The sequence below is a fragment of the Adelges cooleyi genome, unplaced genomic scaffold (genome assembly GCF_023614345.1).
Source record: "Adelges cooleyi isolate 19-005CV unplaced genomic scaffold, UGA_ACOO_1.1 ACOO_flye_CR_arks_rails_tigmint_CR_PRNA_9, whole genome shotgun sequence".
In the NCBI taxonomy this organism is placed as follows: Eukaryota; Metazoa; Arthropoda; class Insecta; order Hemiptera; family Adelgidae; genus Adelges; species Adelges cooleyi.
In genome coordinates this window covers 1,216,888-1,240,407 of record NW_026096579.1, presented here as the reverse complement: position 1 = coordinate 1,240,407, position 23,520 = coordinate 1,216,888, and the positions used below count along the sequence as shown (strand labels likewise).

General features: G+C 31.3%; 1 protein-coding gene across 12 annotated transcripts in view; it reads left to right on the top strand.

Moving 5' to 3' along the window:
• The first annotated feature begins 106 nt into the window (after window positions 1-106).
• LOC126846184 (ensconsin-like) overlaps window positions 107-23,520 on the top strand; it is a 36,780-nt gene continuing 13,366 nt past the window's right edge. For 4 of the 12 annotated variants that reach the window (XM_050585416.1, XM_050585425.1, XM_050585421.1 and 1 more), the window contains exon 1: window positions 22,348-22,627. In XM_050585416.1, coding sequence (XP_050441373.1) covers window positions 22,363-22,627 — 265 coding nt within the window. In that variant the 5' untranslated portion in view covers window positions 22,348-22,362. Of the gene's footprint in view, window positions 225-7,496; window positions 7,665-9,418; window positions 9,562-11,529; window positions 12,085-22,347; window positions 22,628-23,520 lie in introns of those variants that run through there. The other 8 variants (XM_050585420.1, XM_050585424.1, XM_050585423.1 and 5 more) reach the window with 5 other exon arrangements.

Here is a 23,520-nt window from a genome sequence, read left to right as displayed (position 1 = left end):
TTTTTTTTAAAAATGTTAGATTTTTAATTTACATAGATATTTAATTAATTAAAAATCTAGAAAAGCCGTAAAATGTGTTTTACAATAAAACTAGATGTGCCTTTATCAATATGTGGATAGTTTTACATTTGTTAAATGGTGACACTGCTATAATTTTTGGACCAGTCAGTATCGAAAAATGGCAGAGTTCGTCAGGGTGACTTCTAATCCCTCTATAAATTCAGGTAAATCATTAGAAATCTAAGCTTTTTACAAATTAAAATACGCTAAAACTCTAATTTACATATGGACTAATTGGATAAAAGTATTAGGCCACAGTACCAATTTTCCTTCGTCCGCAAAACAATCGAACTCCACCGGGTGATTTGGGCGCACTTATCAGTATAATAACATAGAAGTATTTTGTTTGTCTTGTTTTGACTTATGTTTAATGTTATTGTGTTGGAATATTACTGTAAAACGTCACATATGACACGTAAAAAAAAATTACATCTCCTGTAACAGGAATTTTCTATGTGCTTTAAGAAAATACCCATTATAATAACTAACCTCAAATGTAAAATGCCTGGGAGGCTTATACAGTCAAAACTGTTAACTATTTTTTTAACAATAATAATACACATTTTGATTATTCCTTATTATTGTAAATTATAGTCCATATTTGTTTTTAAATTCCAATGGATACTAGGTACATGCCTTTTCTTTTTAAAAATAATTTTAAAATGTTTTGTTTGGATATTTTGTGTGATATTGACTCTTATTAGAATGATAGTAAATTTGTTTCAATATTTTATTTTATTAAAATTTAATAAACTATAATATATGTAATATCTTCTTTATTTAGTTACTTTAGGTCTCAAAAATATGTTTTATAAGTGTAATGTAGCTATCATATTGTATTCACAATCTGTATCCATAGCAACTGTGTGGTCAACACTTAACATTTGGTCATACAATTGTTTGACATGTGTTGATATTATATAGTTGGCTTAGGTAACTAGACAAGTCTTCTGCAAAAGGAGTAGCTATTCAAAATATCAAAACTAAAAACGCCATGGCACCTTCCACTTAATGATCTATTTAACACATATGGTATTTCTATACTTTTACATAGTCGTCTTTGTCACAAAACTCTCTTAGGTTCTTTTATACTACATTGTGTAAAGTATGGATATCCAATTAATAAAATATTCATAATGAATTTACCCTTACATGCAACTTAGATGTAACAGGCAAATTGTGCTAAGGCATAGTATATGAGATCAAACTTATCATGTCCAGACTACAATCGGATAAAAGCTTATTGAAAAAATAAAGTATATGAATAGTATATTTTATTAAATAGGATTTCAACAATAAAAAAAAAAAAACATGTGCTGTTTTATAATTTTGTTTTACAATTTGTATATGAGTACAGCATCATACAATATTCTATAGTATACAAATTGACTATTTACTTCTCTGTAACATGCAAGTCTGAAAATCATAGTGGTGAAAACCGTATCTAATAGAAATAAAAGAAAGCATCAAATTATTATTCATTCTTGATTTGACTTTTACATATTCTCTTTGAGAAGTATCAATCTTAATATTATTATGTTTGTCAACTATTTACTTCAGTAGTAAAATTGATTTAGCTATGATTCTTTTGCAGAAATCAATATGTAGTACTGTTATTAGAAATATAGGAAACATTTGTTTATTCGTTATTATTTGTGTTATAACAAATTATCATTAATAATAACTGGATATTTCCAATAATTAAAAAACCCTTATGGTTGAAAAAAAATGTCTTTAAAATGATTTGTTATTGGTGGAAAATATCCTAACAAAACTTTTGCACTAATATAATATTTATGTTGAGGAACATGTTAGTAAATATGTGAATTTGTGTTTATTTAGTTGACATTTGGTGTCAGTTCAAAATGTAAATAAAACAGTTTTTAGAATCCCTACTAAGTACGACTAATATTATTCAAAAAGACATTGGTATTGTGCAGTGGTATGCAACATTTTTTGATCATTGACCCCCATTTTTATTTATTTCGATAAGGTGACCCCCTACCAACATTTTATATATTTTTTAAATACATAACAATTATTGCTTTTTACATCATTATGTAATCTTACATAATTTTATTAATATCAATGACCTGTTGGTCATTTTTCTAATAAATCAGTTGCATGACGTTGAAAACCAAAATGTTACATTATTTTCCCATTAATTTATCAGCTACTACAGAGTGATCAATATACGTGTAACTTAAGACAACTCATTTTCTCAGGAAATAATTTTAATTTCATCGCGTTTCTTTTTAAAAACATTTTTATTTATGTTATTGTATAATAATATGGAATTACCAAGTATATACCTGAGCGCTATCAACTTTTGAAAATTAAATGGGAATTTATTTATTTAATTAACTTCCTGAAAGTAGAATAATTTTTTAAAAAAATTTGACTTGTCGATAACCAGTTTTGGATAATAACTTTTAAAGTTAACAGTTTGGTTGAGTAACACACGCAGATAAAAATAACTCTACATTCCACCCTTTCTCCCGCCCTGCATTTTAATAGTTTTAAAAATAATTATCCAATAATAGTTATCGACCAGTCAAAATTTTCAGTAAATTATTCTAAAGTAATACTGATTTACGATTATTAACACAACATTATACTACCATTAGTATAGTAACTGTAAAAGTTACTATAATAAAGTTACAAAAAATAATTACTATTATGAGTAAATCATAATAGTAATTATTTTTTGTATTCACAGATTTGCATAAAACCACTTTAATTTTATCACTGAGTCGTAATAATAATACCTTTAAACCTGTTCAGTGTGCTTGCTTTTTTGAGTTAATTTTACTATATCCAATGTTGCATTTCTAGATTTTGTCTATTAGAGATTGCAATCTCTTAGAAAATATTAGAAATCTTTTAGAAAATACTTTTTAATGAACTAACACCTTAATAAAATAAAATAATTATCGGCCTATAAACATACGACAAACCTAAACCAAATTTTCTTTTTCTTTACATTAAGATTAATTTTACAACAATATTTCGATGGCTTAATGAAAAAAATTTGAAAGTACATTTTTGACCATAATTTGTTTACTGTATAATCAAATTAGAATGGGAAGGTGCAATGTGTTTTTGTCTTGTAAAATGGTGGTTAGTGAAAGTCTATATTTAAACCTGCTAAAAAGCTTAAAAATGTGTGTTTAATACTGTCAGGCAAACCTTTAAAATGCTCTCCTGTAAAATTGATATGTTATACAACGTTTATAAGCATTGATATTTACTAAGTCAAACAAAACCTTTAAAATTTACTATAAACTTACATGACGATTTATTAAATAACTTTTTCCTAAAAAGTCATTAGTATTAAAAATTAAATCATTTTTATTTTATTTGTAGTGTCATTTCTATTATTTTTATTGATTTATAAATTGATAGAAAATTTTGTCATCTTTATTTTTTATTTATGATAAATTGTAAAATTATATGTTAACTAACAAAAGTAACTCTCTCAAAGTATACTTGTGCTTGGTTTACCGGGGGTCAGAGAGAGAAAGAGACAGAACCCTTAATAGAGGCCTTTTCACAAGCATAATTAGATTATAAAATTCTCTTTTAAGTAAAATGTAACACACCATGTAATGTTGCCCCATTAACATCTGATAATTCTTGACTGAAGATTACGCATTTATTAATTGATAATTTTAATTTTATCTATTTTACACAGTATAACATAATACTGATTATATCTAGATTTGAGAATCCGTGTGATAAATCGCAACGACCTCCCTCGGATTTCAAGGTTATATTCCATTGATACATCCGTTTATATCATCAATATGATAAAATGGCTTTTACAAAACTAACCCTTATTCATTAGTTAAATTACGTTTAAAAGTGCGTTTGATTATTAAAAATATGTTAACTTTTTACCATTTGTATTAAAATTCAATCTTTAAATTATCAAAAAATATACAGACAAATACAGTAAAATCGGATAACATTTATTTGTAATAAGAACGGCTATCATTTATATAAAATAACGATTTTAAGTAATTAGTTAATTAGTCAATAACACGTGTTCAATTTTTCCTAGTAAAAAATGTATACTTATCGATTTCGGTTATTAGCTGAATAATTCATACGAGTAGGTATTAAATGTGTGGATTCTTTTCTCTCCGCCTCTTAACCGTTTTTTTTTTTGATGATTCACTGAACATAATGTTTTAGTAAAATAAAAAACACGCCTCAGTTCGATTTTGTGCGCATTCGATGACCGCATTGCATATATTTCTTGCTTCTGTGCATCCTAGGCTATTTAAAATTAGGCCAACCTCAGAGGTACCGTGTTAATTAGAACACGTTGAAATTCCGACCGCTTAATTCATTAGTTTTAATTGTACCTTAACTAATTATTCCTAGATAAAGAAACTCAAGTTTCATAATCATGATCCGAATTACAAAATTTCTAGTAAAATACGATTTATAACGTTTGCATTTTATTTTTAAGTATAGTTTATGGGCGTAATACAATAGAGCAAATGATGAAACTTACGTTATTAAAAACACTCTCTTTAGGCAAATATCTATATATTCCAGCCGATATTATAAAAAAAGGAATATTCGGCGGTCTATTAAAAACATCTTGCCGCTTAAAATACTTGCGATTTATTGTAAATAAGGTTTAACGGTAAAGTGTTGATTTATTTCAATTTTCGTATATTAAAATACCTACTCATTTTGTTAGATTCGCCATTACCCCGGATGTCTTAAGCTATATTCTGCTGTATTTTGTTATATTATTATAATTTAATAGTACTTAAATCAGTGGCTGTTAATTATCTAATAGGTAATAAAATAAATAAATTAAAAAGTCATCATAACCTTTATCTGATCAATATTTAAATTTAAGCAAAGCTTAAAGCATGAGGTTCTTTAAAAAAAAAATTTACGTTAACACAAAAAATGAGTAAACCAATTACTGTCTTAGATTATTGTTATTAGTCATTGAATATACTATCACAATATTAATTTCCTAAAGTACTATCTTGGCCAGTAATGTGTTCTTTTCTAATTCTTGCTGTTATTAGCATGCAAGTATATTTAGTGCCTATGTAATCTTGACGGTTTATGTATCCCTAGATAATCCTATATCTTATTGTTTTAAAGCACAATCGTATGCATCATTCAGTCAATACAATCAAAATATAAACTTTTAGAAAAACCTAGTATTCGTTTGTTAATTTATTTGAGGTGCGTTATATTATACCTACTGTCTAATATTTACTTATAATGTTACATAGTTTGTTTTTTTTTTAACTTATTTAAATCATTAATCACGCACTCCATAACGTGGTTAAGTTGAAGTTAGGTAAAATTTTCGATATAACAACTACGCGATAAAATACTGTATAGGTATAGATTAATTGACAAGTCACGTTCGATTTTCGATTTGATTAGTTTTTTGCATGTCTACCGCCATTATGTGGGGTAGTGAAAGACACGACACGTCTATATTCCTTGAACTTTTTTTAGCTTTTAAGGAATTGTTTTTTATTACTCATGGCGTTTTATATTCTAAACGGGTAGATATACGGGATAAAAGAAATATTTTAAAACCCGTTGAAATATTACTGATTGTGTGAGTTTAAAGGATTTGGTTTAGTGTAAAGTCTGCATTAAGTATAAATAAAATGACATTAGGTTGGTTTATTAACAACGCGATTTAATTAAAAGTAATAAATCAACTTATATTGAAATGAAATAAAATTGTTTCATTTCCTGTTTTTACTAGGATAACTAACTGAAAATGTTAATTGATTGAAAACTTGAAAATTGTTAGTATAAAGTAATATTATAATTTGAATGCGTTAAAGCTTTCATGGATTGAAATATTTTGTGAATAATTTGTATTTAATTTTAGTTGTCCCCATTTAATCACGTAAACCTCAAAAAATTAGTCTACTACTAATCCGTTCTTTACCAATCGAATTCGTTTTCGTGTAATTATTAATTCTCAATTTATCTCTTAAAATAACATTAGGATCACACTTACTTAATAATAATTATAATGTAAAATAATTAATATATAGTTTTTTTTTTTTTATTTAAACAACAAATTAAAAATGTCATTTTTATTTACACACTAAATACTGACTCGTTACGTTGTTAAAATCTGTTCAAAAACGTATAGCAACAGTTAAATATATTTAATGCGCATTATAATGAACATGGATTATACTAATTTTTTATTATTTTAAAATATCATTAACAATTATTAAATACCTACACTTTTTCCTAGATGTTTATAGCTACTTATTATTTTTTATAGTTGTGTAATTAATTATGCATTCACATGTATTATATACATACGTTGGCAATTCTTACATACAAATAAAAACTATAAATGTTTTTATTGAAAAAAAAAAGAACAATTGGACAGATAACAAATTAATATAATAAATAATTAAATGTAATTTGTAATACAGTAAAATCTGTATAAGGTGAACCTGCAATTAAACGAAAACCGGTCTTTCTTAAAAAATATCGGTCTCGCCAGACAATACATTTTTAAATAGAACTCGACCTAATTAAAATGGAACCTGTTTAACGTGAAAATAAAAGATGTATTTAATTTTATTTCCGTTTTTTCAATTGACGAAAGTTATATTATACTATTATAACTATAATTACTTAATATAATTGTATTGATTGTACTGCATTCGTGGTAAATGTAATGCTATGAAAAATACAAGTAAATTATTAGATAAAACAAACTTTAGAATGTTAAAGTTTATTTTAAAGTTTTGGTAAAAGATTCGTCAGGTACTTCATTATCTCGGAACTATTAATTTGAATTTTACACCTTTAAAAATCAAATTGTTTAAGACTGGACGTCAATACATGTGTAAAAAAATGTATTTACCAATTTTATACTTAAACAAGCATCAAAACATAATATGTATAAATTGTATATTTATTGACCATACTTACCCCATCTTTGTCTACGGCTTTAGAGGGTTAAATAATCCCATTGTAAATGTTATACACAATCGTATAATTGTTGGGTAACCCAAATAAAATAGAAACTTATCTAGATGAATGTAAGTTCCAATTCCAACATTTTTACATTTAACTCTATTGTCTTATTTGTACATATTTATATTTGTTTGTTGAACAATAAGTAAACGGCGAAGTATTTATTTATATTTAATGTCGACAGAAGTAATGCAACAAATCATAACGATGTGAAAATAGATAAATCAATATGTGCTCAATTAATCTTTGTTATGACTATGACTTATTAATAATGATTAGTAATGTTATTAAACCGCTCTTAGTTTATGTAATCAAAATGATAGTTATATGTTATTAGGCACCTATAAGGTCCTAAAGATAAACGTTTGCCGACATATTGACAAACTGCTGACAGCCCTCTCAGTAGCGCGTCGACCATTCTGCCGTGCGATTGAAAGTTTCGAAGTTGCTCTCTAGTCTGTGTTTTAGTTAATAATTGAAATAATATGCTCATTACCATTTAGAAAATATGAAACTCAAACGTTTAATTTATTCGTTTAATTCCGGATTGTTTTTCGATATCGAAAATCCTTACGGGGTTCCACCGCTAGCTTCACCAGGTTAGATTTAATAATAATAATAATTTAAAAAAGTAAGATGAATACATTACTGTATTAGTTGAATTCGAATAGTAATGTTTAGTTTAAAATGTCTTCTGTTTCAAAGTTTTTAACATAAAATATGTGTACAACCAGTATTTTTTTGATTAAATATTCCTAATACATTCACCAGTTAAAACATTTTAGTTTTTATTTTAGTATCTGTCGGTTAAACATCACATAGTATACTTTACAGTAAAATTAATGTATAAATGACTAAAATTTGGAATAAATAAATAAGTAAATAATATACGACAGACGTTGTATGCATTAAAATTAAAATAATTAAACTTGGAATAATAATTGTTATCGGTAAAATTATCTAGTATACAGTGTTATACTGTCAATATCAATAAATAATTTTCCTCTCCGTCTACTTTATTACTTTATTTTGTGTACTTATGTATGGTGCAGTATACTTACTATGTATTTAACAGTACTCGTGTTTTTTTTCCGATGGCGGAAATCATAAACAACTTATTAGCTGTATGTAAACTAAACAAAAGCGTTTCTCACTTTGTAGTAGTATGATAACAATTAAATTCGGTTGAAAAAAGTGTAATCAAAACAATATACAACATAATACGCAATTGTGTCAAGATTTTATAGTAATTCTAGCTTCTAACCAACTATTTAAAAAAATGACTTATATTAATACTTATTTTGATAACAATTACTCCAACTGCTATTGCGAGTAGGTAACCTTTTGTAAAATTATTTAGGAAGTATAGTTTAAATAGCAGAGGCTAACTGTTGCCCATTCTGCGTGTTCATATGCGTGCTTCCGGTATCGCTGATGAATAACGTGTATGCGTTTGTGTGGAGCAGTACCTGTGCCAGTATTAATTCATTTAATATCCAGTGATGTTCATAAAAACTTAGTTTCTATGTGAAGTTTATGAAATGTCAATTCAATTATGTAGTGTTCTGTGAGTTAGTTTGTACAATTTATTTAGTGTATCCCAAATTAGTATTTGTCGGCGACTATTGTTGTTTTATTAAAAGTGTTGCTCAAAATAAATAAATGTAAATAATAATAGTAGTTCGATTTACTCGTGTTATAAAATAATATTATTTCTAAAAAATTAATGCCTGTTAAAGTTTGACAGCACAAACCGTCGTTACCTATGTGGCACCGTCTATTTATGCCGTTGGTCTTCGGAGGCCATCTCTGGCCGCAACCCTTACTCTTAAATTTATTTTAAGACTTCCTGTCGACTGGACTAAAGTTTTTTTTATGCCCGTGTGTTGATTTGTTATTTCTGGAAGTTATCCATCACACCTCATTTTTGTACCAACGTGGTAATTATAGATCCCCAGGACTAAAGAAATAACTACATACGTGCAGTTAGGTAATTAGTTCATGAATTTCATAATCCAAGTTGGCGTGTTGGATAATTACTGAACGACTTACCATACAACAGTTTTTTAATTGTTAACAAATTATGTATTTTACATGGAATCATTCAATTAGGCTCCTCGACAAATGACGCTCATATTTTTCTGAAATACTTTGTTGTACTCAAAAGGCCCGCTTAAGATAGTGTCCGATGTATTATTTACCAAACATGCCTAGTCAAAATGAATATATCTCAATTTCGAATTTTACGTTTGTTATCAATATTATAATAAGTATTACTTTGTTTTAACATAAAACGTAATAATTATTGTTGTATTAAACCTTTGTTATTATTTTTTGTTACAGGTGAGTAATGAAATCAAAGTAAAATAGAAAAGGTTGAGAACGTACGATTAAATATAACGCGTGTAAGGAAATACGTTTTAATTATGAATCATGCACTTACAATTGTATTACAAATGGATTGGTTAGAGGATATAAGTGACAATCAAAAACGCAGTGAGTAATGGTGTTAATATAGTCATGTTTCGGAAAAAAATGTCTAGGCCGGCTAAATCGGTTGAATGAATTATGAGATTGTCAATCTCTTAGAAATAGAATACGTTCCATTGTACAACATCGGGTTTGCTTTGCTGACTTGTTATCCTAAATTTATTTTATTGTTAAGCTTTACTTGCAAAAATGTACAAAATAGTTCTCAATGGATAACGTTATATATGTGTGTATAAAAAAATATGTATGTATATATACATAGATTTTTAAAATATGCGTCATTCATGCAGTTGTTTTGAAATATTCGGAAGGGTTAAATGGTTAGAAAGTGTCCCAATTTATATTATGGAAAATCGAAGGTGTCTATGAAAACCGTGGTGTATAGAAGTGATGGACCGTAACTGTGACCAATTGTCGTTAAGTGTGTACCGCAGAGTTTCATACACAATTTTCACTTGGAAAACTAATGGAAATATTCCTCGTGTATTTTATAACATAACCGCCATTATCTCATGGCGTCGACTTTGTTTACATAACGTTCGTACAAACTACCAAACCAAACTTTTACCACAGCTGCATCTACGATTTCGCGCTCACATCGTGAAGATAATTTTGAAATAGATTTCGAGTTATTTTCGCTTGTAAGACCGTCGTCTTACGTTCATGCTTAGTGAGAGGTTTCGGATGCAAATTATCATTCGAGTATTTAGATTAGAAAGTATATGTACATCCGACCTCGGTACGTGATAATAAAATAAAAGTTAAGGTCATGTAGAATTGCGTTATGTTTTCACTAAAATCTACATTTTAACATTGTTTACGACCCTTATGTACATACATACATACATACATAACATGCTGATCAGTTCTTGGCCGTACGTTTCTTTGTTCGTATTTATGTATGTACTGACCCCAATTTCACAGCATTACTGGTTTGCGCTGTTGGCTTCCCTAACGAGACCGACCAGGGTCATGGTCACGTGAATCCGAATGAAGTGATGGGTAATATAGACGCTCCCTATCTTGTAGCACTTATCTGTGTATACATATGCGACGTACGTGCAGGCGCATTACGGCGGGCCACCTCTATTGAATACTCTCACTTTGTGTTTAAGCATATTTTAAATTTATTTTATTTTACTCGAGAGATCCGACGAAACTAAACAACGGCGTTGCTCTAAAAAGTATCCAATAAAATCTGTTCAATTCCGACTGATATTTGAAAACATAACTGTCATAGTCGTTGCTGTTGACATTTATGATTTATCTGTTTTACCTAAAGATTATTATAAAAAATGTCTACACGTTATGTAAAAAAAAAAAAAAAAAACAATAAACCATGTAGACGGTGAAACGAAATCCGTGAGTTAGGTTTTCTTTGCCATCTTATTAGCGTATTGTAGTGCAAATTGTAATAGACACCGCCAGTAATGGATAGGCTAATAATATACCGTTGAAATCACGTGACACGCGACCACTGAACGTCTCATTACTTCGTATACGTAGAGTATGCGTTCTTTTCCATTGAGCTAATAGAGAACACACCTCGTAGGTAAAACAACATTATAATATCTTGTGAAATTCGAGTTGTGTTATAATACACGACGGTGTACGGCCGTGCAACAGTTGTGGTTGGTCGTAGCTTGATTGGTTCGATTTGCAGTCAGGAACTTGAAGGGTTCACGCGTTAACGGGTTCGATTAAGCCTAAACAAAACATGTTTTAAATACAATCGTCCGGCGTGGCCAATCGATTATATTATTATGCCGTGTTCCCGACGGACTTGCTCGAGCCATCAAAATGATATTATTGACCGATCGTTTGCTAATTTATTTGCGATTTGAAAGTAATTCTCGGCCGGCTCGGTTAGCGTCCTCCCTCCCCTCCACGAGTCCTCCACCGCCGCCGCCGCCGCTGCCGGTGTGTTGTTGTAGCCGGTGGTTGGGTTGTTCTGCACTGGTTTCAGGCTTCAGTAGGTTAGTAAGTGTCGTCCGCCGTGTGGTTTGCCCGCAGACACTCGTTCCGCCGGTACCTAGACCATGCGTATGATATGATGCATGTGATACAGGGCTGTGTATCATCGTCCATTCGCGTCTCGTGGTCTACCTGTGCGGGCATTCCATAGTGTTCTCGTTTTATTCGATTTGCACGTGCATCGGCCTCGATACTTGCGCCGCGTATGTGTGTGTTTACAGTTAATCGGTACGCGGTGTTCGGTATGTGTGGAATGGCGTGATGCGGCGGCGCATAGTGATGATGATGATGATGGTAATATTATTATGATGTTATGACCGTCGGAGAGTATCGTCATGGCGGGTCTTTTGAGGGCACCGACGCGTTACCAGCACACTAGCGGCGAGGACAGGCTGTCCGGTCCCGAAGAAGGAATCGATAATTTGCTATTAGTGCCCGAAAGTGTGTTGGCCATGGACGGCAATCACTTACGGGACGATTTGGACGGATTGAGGTTCGCGTTTCGCAGGCAATGCTTGCAAGCGGATCTCGGACCCCAGGGAAACATTTGGATATGTAAGAAACCCAAAATAGTGTTATTTACCGTGTAGAGTTAATAATGGCATTCATATCTCACCCTAACCCTAATATACGCTACCTCTATGCTAATCATATCCCTGATAATCCGCCAAGAAGATTAAAAAGGAAATGGTGTAGAGACCTCTTATAAATTATAAAATGAAAATATTAGATAAACTAACTCAAAATTCAAAGTAGGCAGCTACGTTAGGTGCCCCCCTACTGCATGTTATTCAAGCTATATTATTAATTTTCTTTTTTACCGTTTACCCATTGACTGTTGTGTATATATTATTTTGTATAGATTTAAATATAATATAATAAAGACATTTTCTAAAAAAAAAATAAAAGGGTTAATTACGACGTTGTATTAAAACCCGCAAGTCTGATAACACCGACGGCGGCAATACTAATTTGTAATTTAACGCGCATCCAAAAAGTAGTTCATCAGTGACAAAGCAAACAATCGCTTGATGCGATTATTGGCATCACGTTTACAACCGTTAAATCAACGTTCGGGTTTTTTAAAACCAATAAGCTACAATTGACCCATTTTGTACCATACGATTTGCTGTATAACATTTAACAATATCAATCGCGCTCTGTTATCAGTTGATATTATTATCTTATTGAATACTCGAATTTCTTCGAGGAGTTTTTTTAATGCTACAGTGTAAGTCAAAGTTGAAAAAGAACGTAAATATTTTTTTAAACATATTGTGTTTAGCGTTACGTACGTCTGCAAGTGTTTATAGATGTTTTTGCCACACCCTTTTACATTAGCCGGGTTAAAACCATTTGGATAATTAGTTTTCGGGGTATAACCGTTCACCTATCTGAATGTCAGAGAAGTATAAACGCATTTTTTTTTTCATTAAATGTCATTATTTAAGTTACTCAGTCGTACAAAAGCCTTTTAGAGAAATAATTACATTCTTAACAAATTGTTCACAAATTTCCTAAGTAATTTTGAGCAGCATTTATGAATATACATTTTATCTCTGGTGTTAGCGGGTTCCAACGGTGTTCAAACATCTGGTTAATGAATCTCAACTTCTCGCATAAATTTACTTTATTATATTTTGTAAAACATAAATTAACAGCTATTGCCCAAATAAATGTCTCGGTATACCAAGTACCAAGTACTAACATCCTAAATACATCGATAACCACTATGAAAGTACATTTTATCATAATTCACAACATTGATTTTAGTTTTTATGTTTTGATCAATTAAAGTAATTTTATAAGTATATAAAATTACTCTAAAAAGATTTCAAATAATTATTCTAGTCAAGTTGTAACAGCTTAGTCAAACAGCATTTTTTCTGTGAAGTACCTACCTACATTGTGTCACTATTAATTATGAAGGCTTAAAAAAGAGTAGGGGTACCCTTAGTCAAACAGTCTACTGAATACACTGTTTTCATGAAAAATTTATTTTAAAAACATAATTTTGACGATGAACGAATTTATATAATATTCTGTAATAGATTGTGTTGTGTATATTGAAAAAAATTCTAGATACCCACTGGTTACCTGTATTCTATTTACTCTTTGACTTGGATATTAGGTACATGGTATATTTTTTTCTAAACAGTTTTTTTACTTGTTATTATTTTATGGACAGATAAAATATAAACGAAGCAAGCGTAGATTCGATGAATCTATCGTTATTGGCAACTTGGGTCTTACGTGTCAGACACGGTTTCGTGAACACTATAGTTGTATATAATTTTGTTTTTTGTTTCGTAGACAGACAGTTTTTTTTTTCATAGCACTGGACAGTGAACAGTGTACGTTTTCCATTATTATAATAACCGACGCATAAAAAGCGTTAACCATGATTTTATATTATTTTCATTCCGGAATTGACACGTACATCTATTGTTGTTATTTAGGCCGTATCGTGCAATAAACCTCTTTCTATAGTCCTTTAAGAATGTTCTAATTAACTCGAAAACTTTAAACCGCGGTTTACCAGTTATAGGTACACGGCACACGGCACGCGTCACAATGATGTCAATTCAAACCAGTAACAACCACAAATGTTATTATCTAAAAATCTCGTTTAATTGTATTCACGTTATTCACTAGGTAATTATTTTTGTGAAACATTTACTAACTCGTGTAGGAATAGCAAACCCAACACAAATATAATGAAACAACAGCGGATAGTTTTTACTCGGTCGTGAAACGTGTATTCTACGATTAAAGCATAAAACCAATCTTACACATATAATTATTATTATGCCGTTTTGTTATTTTGTTTTTGTAAATCATTTTCCATTCGTATGTGGCAGGATGCGGAAATATCTCTGAACGTCTTTTTGAGTTTACCGTCTAAAAAGCACAAATCGTAAAATCTTAAAAATGTATTGTTTCCTTGTATGTATGTGCCCCTTTGAACTGCAACAGTCGCGCAACCGTGTAGTAGTTGGTAGACAATAAAACGGTTTGTTCAGTACACATTTGACGGTTCTATTGTGTAAGATTACGCGTTGCAATTTTTAATACACGTGGTGTTAACAATTCCCCGAGTTTTGCCACCTATTGATACTTTTATTTTATTGTCAGGTAAATAGGTGGGTATCCGTTCGCAACGTTTAGGGCACGGTGACTTTCCTTTAGTGAAATCGTAAGTCTGGGTACGTTTTCCAGACGGATTGGTTTTTTTTTTTTATTGTCAAGTATTGTAAGTCATAAAAATATATAAAACAAATTACAAAACGCTATAGAAGTAAAACCCACTCGTCGGGTAGACCGGAACTTAATTTTACATATTTTTTTTTTTTTGTATTACTTTATTGCTTATTTAAAAAATTTTACGATTATCGCCCTGACGTTTTTCTAGGGAACAACAACAACAACAAAACCTATCGGCCGAAACATTCGGGTATAGACATGACGCAATTGGCGCGATCGGGTAATTACTGTAATTTACTAGTGAAAGTGTAACTATGCCAAATCACATTACGGCCCATAACAATATCCTCGAATCGGGAATGGGAAAATAAAAGAGAAAAACATTGTTAATTCTTGCACCGCACCGTGAACGTTGAATAATATGGCCGAACGTGGTGGTAATAGGATACAACTGGATTGTTGATATTATATATTTTTCGGCTGTAGAACAATGCCATTTTGCAACTTCTGCGAATCCTATACAGGCATAACAGTATCTGTTTTATACCTCCTAATATATTATTATTGTTTTAGTTTTCGACCTTCGGTTTCCAGATTAGTGTACACTATCGGCACTATCCTGACCTTGACTAATAAAAACCCTAAACGGTTTTCAACCTGAACGCGCGCACTAATTCCGCCTATTATTATTTGCATCACTAAACCACCAAAACTAAGTGCCTACATTTTTTTTTTTGCGTGTACTCCTCCACGACGATAAACAAAGTATAACACAGGAATGCTAGTGTGTGTACGGTGCACAATATTGTGTTACTTATGTGTGTACGCCGAACCGGTGCGGTGTGCCGTGTCTACAGCACGCTTTACAACGTATTAAACGGTTTATTACTTTGGTTATTATGTTTCAAATTCGTTTTATGTCAACGCGGAACACAAGTCTATGTGTAACGCGCTAAGAAGTTGTCGATTTGTATTATTATTATCATCATGTGTATTATGACTGTGAGTGTTTTGTTAAGTCTCGCAATGTCAGTTATGCCGCATTACAAAAGACTATATAGCATGTGATTCCCCTCCTCTATGTCATACCGTTGTGCCGCATTTTTGGAATTTAATCGATGGTCACAGTCTGTCCGGTGGCCACGTTGCCGACGGTCGATGGAATTTCGAAAAATCTCTGTTAGCCAAACATTTTTCGTTTACCCAATAATTACCTTACGTACACACATTATGTGACGGGACGATTTTGTCTGGCGTTTTTTCACCCATTATGAGTTCTTAAAAACTTGAATGTACTGTGCAATTGAAGAAGAAAAAAAAATGTAGCGTTTGATATGTCGTACACGCGGCGGCGGATAACTGTTCATGTCTTCTTCTTTGTTTGAGCGCATACCCGTAAATACATTTTTGTAGTACCAATTGCCATTTGACCCGTTTTAAACTATGCTGGTTTTAGTAGTAAACCAGAGTAAAAATACGTAGGTTCAGTTATGTGACATATTGGAAATATTAGGATATAACTAGTGGACAGTATGACATTAGAAATAATTAAAATTTGAATTTTAGAACTTCAGCTAGAAATTTGGCCAACATACTAAAATTATTTTTAAAACAAATTAAGTCTTTAAATATCACTGATCTTATGAGATTTATGGGAGATTTGGCGGGCATACAGTATATTACGGATTAAAGAAAAACGTACGTTTCTTTTATAGGAAAAATAAAATGCATATTATGTGCCTAGAAAAAAGTTGGAAGCATATGCTCGTCATAAAACGTGAAATAATCTATTTTATTTTTAGTTACGACTATAAATTGTTTAGTAATAATAATAATATTTTTATTTTGAGTTCTGATAAACAAATGCGTACCGTACAGCACGTGTAGAAATTACAGTGAAATCATATAGGCAAAAATGAAAAAAAAAAACGTGATTAGAATAGAATAAGGTAAAATAAGTGTATTATTTTGAAGCTGAAAAAATAATAACGGAGAAATACAAGTAGGTCGTCGAAGAACGAATCATTATTATCATTAGGTATGGAAAATTTCAAGTATATGATATTAGTATTGAAAACTCATAATAAAAGTAACTACTGAAATTACTAGGTATAATAATATATTGACCGATAAATGTTACTTGTAAAAACCGCTGTCTAAAATAATAACATTCTGATATCTGATTGAGAATGCATACATTTTTTATAAAGCTACCATTAGTAAACTAAAACATCATTGTTTTCGATCTGAACGTTTAACTATTAAGAAGTTTTTAGCTCTTTCCTTCATTTCGTCTGCTTGATTACATTTTTTTGCTTATGGTATTTATAAAAAAAAACTCAGAATGACAAAATAAATTGTTTTTTTTTGTTTTAAGAATATCGTGCTTAATCATGTCCATTACACAGAGTGCAACAAGCTATGCATCTTCATCGGGTAGTTCTTTCTGTCGCGCACTGTATATATAATACATATATTATATGTATAAAATATTACCACAAAGCTTATGTAATCAATCGAACTAAATAGGAGAGGTAATGATTTGTTTTGATATAGAGTTGAGTTGATTGGGTCGGTCTCCCAAAACTATATGTACATGTTATTATGAAAATAGTTTCGTTTAGACTTAAACATTTTTTTGATGATGGTAATGTCTTATCGTCGTTCGTTTCGCTTTGAAGGCCTTGAAAAGTCTACTTACAAAGTATAGCAATAAACTGTCGAGGTCGGCAAAACATTTTATTTGTTCTATATAATATTGAAAATTATTATATATAATATGTATATATCATTATTGGTTTACATTAATCGATCTAAGCGCTGTCCACACCACACTTTTGTAGTTTGTACAACATATGCATTGGACAAAAACCGGTTAGGTTATTGTATATAATATGTAATTAAATTAGTTACTTGACCGTAAAGTGTTATTTCGTTTTATTTTATAGACGTCTCTTTTATACAATATGTAATTATATATATCCTTATTGGCTTTCCAAAATTACTTAAGAGATTTTACTACCAAATCGATCATAGCGATTTTTGGCAAATCAAGAAGTCGATTCATAATATTGTAAATAAAGTTCATTAATGCCATTAATGGCAAGGATGTATGTCGGGATGGCCACTGGGACCATCCCGACATACATCCTTGCCTCCCTACCTCTTATATTAATGATAATTTTTTGGTTTTTAATTAATAATATGATTGAACGAACACTTGAGATTAACACGTCTTAAATAATGGCTGTTTTACATACATATGATTTTTAACGTTTTTTTTTTGTGAATTGATTTATTTTTATTTTTAACAAATTTAATTGTGTAATAACTATCTATTAAATTATTTTCAAGTGCTCGATATAATCAGTAATTATATTTTAAGTAAAAACATTTTATTAAATTCTATGACCTTTTTTTTTTAATAGCCTTTATTCTTTTTCTATGATCTTAAAAATACATTTTATTCTATATTATTCTTTTAATTACATACAAATAGATTTTACATTTTAAATTGTTGCCAATTCCTTAAATAGCGTTCTCGGACAAAATAACATGACGTGTCAGTTCAGAGTCCAACATAATAATAATGTAACAATAATATAGTTGATTAATGTAATTTGCGTGGAAATTTAACAACGGCGTTTGCATTATTCATAATATTATGTGCAAAGTTTTCGTTCAACCAAAAAAATATACTACCCTATAAATAGTAACAAGATTAGTAATACAAGTTTTTCGTTTTAACGTCATCAACAGTCCATTCTTACACGTATAATCATTGTGCAACGTGTGCATTGTAATTATTAATGTCATGTGCACTACTTCTTATGCACGGAATTTTTGTGTCGCATTTTTTGAAACATGTATGTATTTTTCAAAAGGGTTTTTTTTTTGCATTCTTTGTTACTTTATTAAATGTAGTATTTTATTATGGTGGTGGCTTACGTGAATTGTCGTCGTCGTCCACTGCTAATAGACAATGCTTGACATGCAACGTTGTCTTATATAGTTTATATAATATGTATAGGGTACAACTTATATGTATGTACATTAGCAAATTATATGACACAACTAAGAAATTAAAAAAAAGCCTTTTCGAATATGCGAACGGTTTTGAGATTAAAAAACAATCGCGTTTGTCATCATTTTAATAAAATGTTTCTTGAATGAAAATTTCTGGTCGTCGAAAAGAGTAAAATAAATATCAATACATATTATTATAGTTCTGACTTTTGAGTTGAACCAATCACGAGTTATGCCGGTTGGCGTTGCCGTAGTGTAACCTTCGAACATTTAGATCTTGAAGATTCTACTTAACATAATATTGTTTCCAAAACTTAAAAAATATCCGTATGGGCGTTGTTTTTTTATTTTATTTAAAACAGTTAATGGCAACAGCTCGTGAAAACACAATGCAGCAGAAGTTTCGGATTTCCAATTTCAAGTTGTTACGTATTTCCTGCCATTGCAAATATAAAGACTAAATAGTATTATGTGTCTAGTGGTTTCTCATTTCCAAAAATCTGTGTCACTCGAGTGTGGTGTTCTATCTGTAAAATCGGTTGGCTTGTGGCTGCTGCAGGGCCTATAATTATTATTGCCTCTTATTACTGTACACGCGATTCTATTGCGGCTTTACAAATCGGTTGTTGTCAGTACTATTTAAAGTAATTACAACCGAATTGCGGAAACTGTATTATTACGCAATATATGCATCTTGTTTAAAATATTTTATTACAGTGCAGTAGAACTCGAATTCGACGTATTTTTATTTTATAAATTCCCATAAAACTGCCAGAAGAGTGAAGAGATAGTATTGAAAAGTGGTGAGAATTAAACGAAGAGTTCAAGTGGCAAACAAATTTTTAACGGTATTCTGTATAATACCTGTTTGTTTATGATTTTAAGCATAAACAAATATTTAAAGCGTTAAAAAATATTATTTTCCTATGGGGCTTTCTTGTAAAATTGTATAGATATGATTCTCACGTACCACTTAGGTTTGAGTAACAGGCACAATTTTAGTATGAAAAAAAAACAATCACCCTAGGTGGCAATTTATTTACAGATACTTTTTTTTAGTTTAATTTGTATAACTGTTAAGCAAGCTATTCAAGGACGACGGTATATGTGAGGACAAGCCGTTTTTTATGGCCTAGGAGGTTTAAATACTCAATATAGCTTTGTACGACACATTAATTAAAAGTTGCTACTACATAATGCCTCAGGCCCTTGAATTCAATTGTAATTATTTTTACGGACATAAAATAAAATAAAATGAACATTTTCAATGGATTTCAACTTACAATCGCAGATTTTTTGTACAGAATAGACAGTGGATGCCCACCCACTGATAATTAATAAAATTATGCAAATATAATATTTTTAAGTTTTAGCTTAGTCATATTGTATTGTCTTTTATTTTTATATTTGTGTATATTAGATCACTGTTGTACTTTATTTGAAACCCTTACGCGTGAAAGCGATCTATTTGCATTTTTTTTTTCAATCGACGGTTGTTTCTTTCTCTAAATAAATGTGTGGGAATACTTGAATGTAACGAAATTCGACTTTCCAATTTTTTAAATTTTATACCTTTTATCTAAACATGGTAAAATTTCATACACATATTCTATTTTATCTTATTACAATACAGCGCCGTATTTAGGAATTTTGTACTTCCAGACAATGCTTTTACAACGCCCCTTACCTATCTAGGCGTCGGCCACAAAAAAACTTGTCTTGTATGTTTGAAATGACAAGAATCATAAAGGTAAAACTTACAAGTCATAAGCAATTTTAACAACATTTTACACGAGACCAAAATTACAATTTCAACGTGTTCTTATGAGCGATGATCAGTTTTTTTTCTCTCAATATTATCTCTTTCCAAATCGACAAGAAGTGTAAAACTAACTCGTGTGATAAGGTCTCATTGATTAAAATATATTGTTGTATTAAAACGTTTGTTTTTGGAAAAAAATTCACTAGTACCATTTCATGTACGCTCGGTGTACACGGGGTACTTGCCTTTCCCTTCCCTCTAGCTATATACGGTCCTGGTCTAAGGGTTATACCCGTATATGCCTATACCGTGTGCCGTCGAACAGTAATATATTGCTGTTTACACATAATAATAATAATATGTTATAACTGTATGCGTATAACAGTGTTGGGCGTAATCGATTACTTTATGATTAAATTACGTAATCGATTTTAGTAATGTAATCATGATTAAAGTAATCAATTATCATTTAATCATTTTATAAAAGTAATCAATAATCATGATTACTTTTTGTAATCATTAATCATTTTGCAAAAGTAGTCAGTAATCATGATTGCATTTACGATTACATTAATCATACAAAAGTAATCATGATTACATTTATGATTACATTAATAATACAGAAGTAATCATGATTACATGTATGATTACAGTTAAGCATTCAATTGTAATCATATATTTTAAAAAAAATGAATCGCCCTAGGTTTTCTCTAAAAATATTATATAAAAAAATTGTTTGGGTTGTTCCAAGATGATTTGGCCTTTGTAATATCCTTTTGGATATTTCATATTGTTTTGTCATTAATTTCTTAATATTTCGTTACCTATATGACTAACGAATAATTTAGAAAAAATTCTGATTAAAAAATGTAATTCTAGATGATATTTCGAAGGTCAAATCGTTGTAGACAACCAATATTATTATTTATAAAGAAAACCTAGGGCGGTTAAAAAAATGTAATCATGATTACATTTACGATTACATTAATCATACAAAAGTAATCATGATTACATTTATGATTACATTAATAATACAAAAGTAACCGTGATTACATTTATATGATTACAGTAATCATACCTATACGATTACTTTTCTGATTATGATTACATTAATCTAACACTATGATTACTGATTACAATTATTAATCGTAATCGTTAATCATTAATCAGATTACAATTTGCCCAACACTGGCGTATAAGCGACTACCGCAGCGAATGGACACTTGTCCCCGGTGTAATCGAACGTTGGCCGAAAACAAACAGTACCGAAACGCCGCTTGTAATCGACCGGGCCTTCTTTTGTTCGACTATCGTGTGTTGTTGTATGTATAACGCTGCGAACCAAAATCAGCCTCCGTCTACATAACCCGTTTGCTTTAAACGGCGGCTGTTGTAATTATCATGAACGAGGGGCGCGTTATGATGATGATCGGCGACCGCCGCCGACACAGACCTTCGGGACACACGCGGTCCGTCGTCTTGACACGGCCGTGGTCTGCTCTCGTATGGGCCGCGTCGCCGCCTCCACAGGTGTACATATTATAATATACAGCGTTTGCTTTATTTGTACTTGGCTTGTGCGTGTGCGGTTGTACATACGGTGATTTTAGCGTGGACGGACACCGTTTTAACTATGTGTGTCAGTCAGTCGTCGACGAATGGTTAACGCGCAATGCGGTCCGCCGTTATCGTTTTCTCCGTCGGTACCGCGCAACGGTGCGGTTTGACCCGTGGTGGTGCGGTTGAAACAATAACAACAACAACAACAACACAGTAGTAATAATACTATGTTACTATATTTTCATTTATAGTAAAACGCGTGTAGTGTAAAAAAAAAAAAAATGGGGCTAGAACGGCCTTGTGGTCATTTCACGGGTTCTGCGGCGGCGGTGGCGGCGCACGACCGGACGTCACAAGACGACGAAGCGGCGCTGTCCGAACTCCGTGACATCCTGGCGTCTTCGCTGTCCAGCGAAAACGTGTCGGCCGCCGACAGGCCTCGACGCAGGGTACAACAACCGCCGCCGCAGCCGGTACCGCCCATCCGCCGAAGGCCGACACGCCGCCTCGTCGTCACCCTGTACTCACCGCAGCCCATCGCGACCGGTACTACGATATGTGTTCAGTCCTACTAACTGGCCTGTGCTAAGACATTTTATTAGAACACGAGTCATATGCTTTGCCCAAAATTCAACATTCATATTTCATATGTTTAATAATAACATAAATTGTGTTATCAATATATACATTGGTTGGTGTATGTTTCCTTACCGCACATATGTGTGGTTAAGACGACGGCTCATTTTTTTTTTTTGTTGCTATATTACATATTAGAACATATTACATTATGAAGGATATGGCTTGTAATAAAAAGTAATATTTTAATATGTAAAACAATCATCATAAAATGGTAAACAAAAATGTCAACTGCGCAAATACATTGTGTATACATATATTTTAATTTATAAAAAATTGTGTCGGTTGATTTGGGTTGTAACCAAACAACACCGCGGTAGCCAGTAAGGCAGCTAGACCATGATTTGGTTATTTATTCATAATTAAACTACATAAAATATGTAGTCGGCAAACTAAAAAATAATCATTTGACAAACTCCATTTGATTAGCTTTAGACGTACATTTTTTTTTTTTTTTTTACTTGAAATATGGTACTTAGAACTATTTTATTCGTACAATCTCGCTTGTTTTTTACTATTTAGTTTGAACAATTTTACTAATGTAATTTATTTCTGCCTTTGATTCTGTACGTTAAGTACGACAGTCGATAAAGAAAATACCACGAGATAAGTGGTTCAAATTTTAAGCATTAAATACGTAACTAGGAAATCAAATGATTCAAACTAGTTGTTTTATACCGCTGCCGCCTTCTATGTGCGCTTTCCAAAGCCTACTGGCGATGACTCACTGGTGTTGATTTCGGCTTGATGCAAACGATCTTACATGTTTCTTAAATGTTACGCCTTTCCAATCCGGTATACTT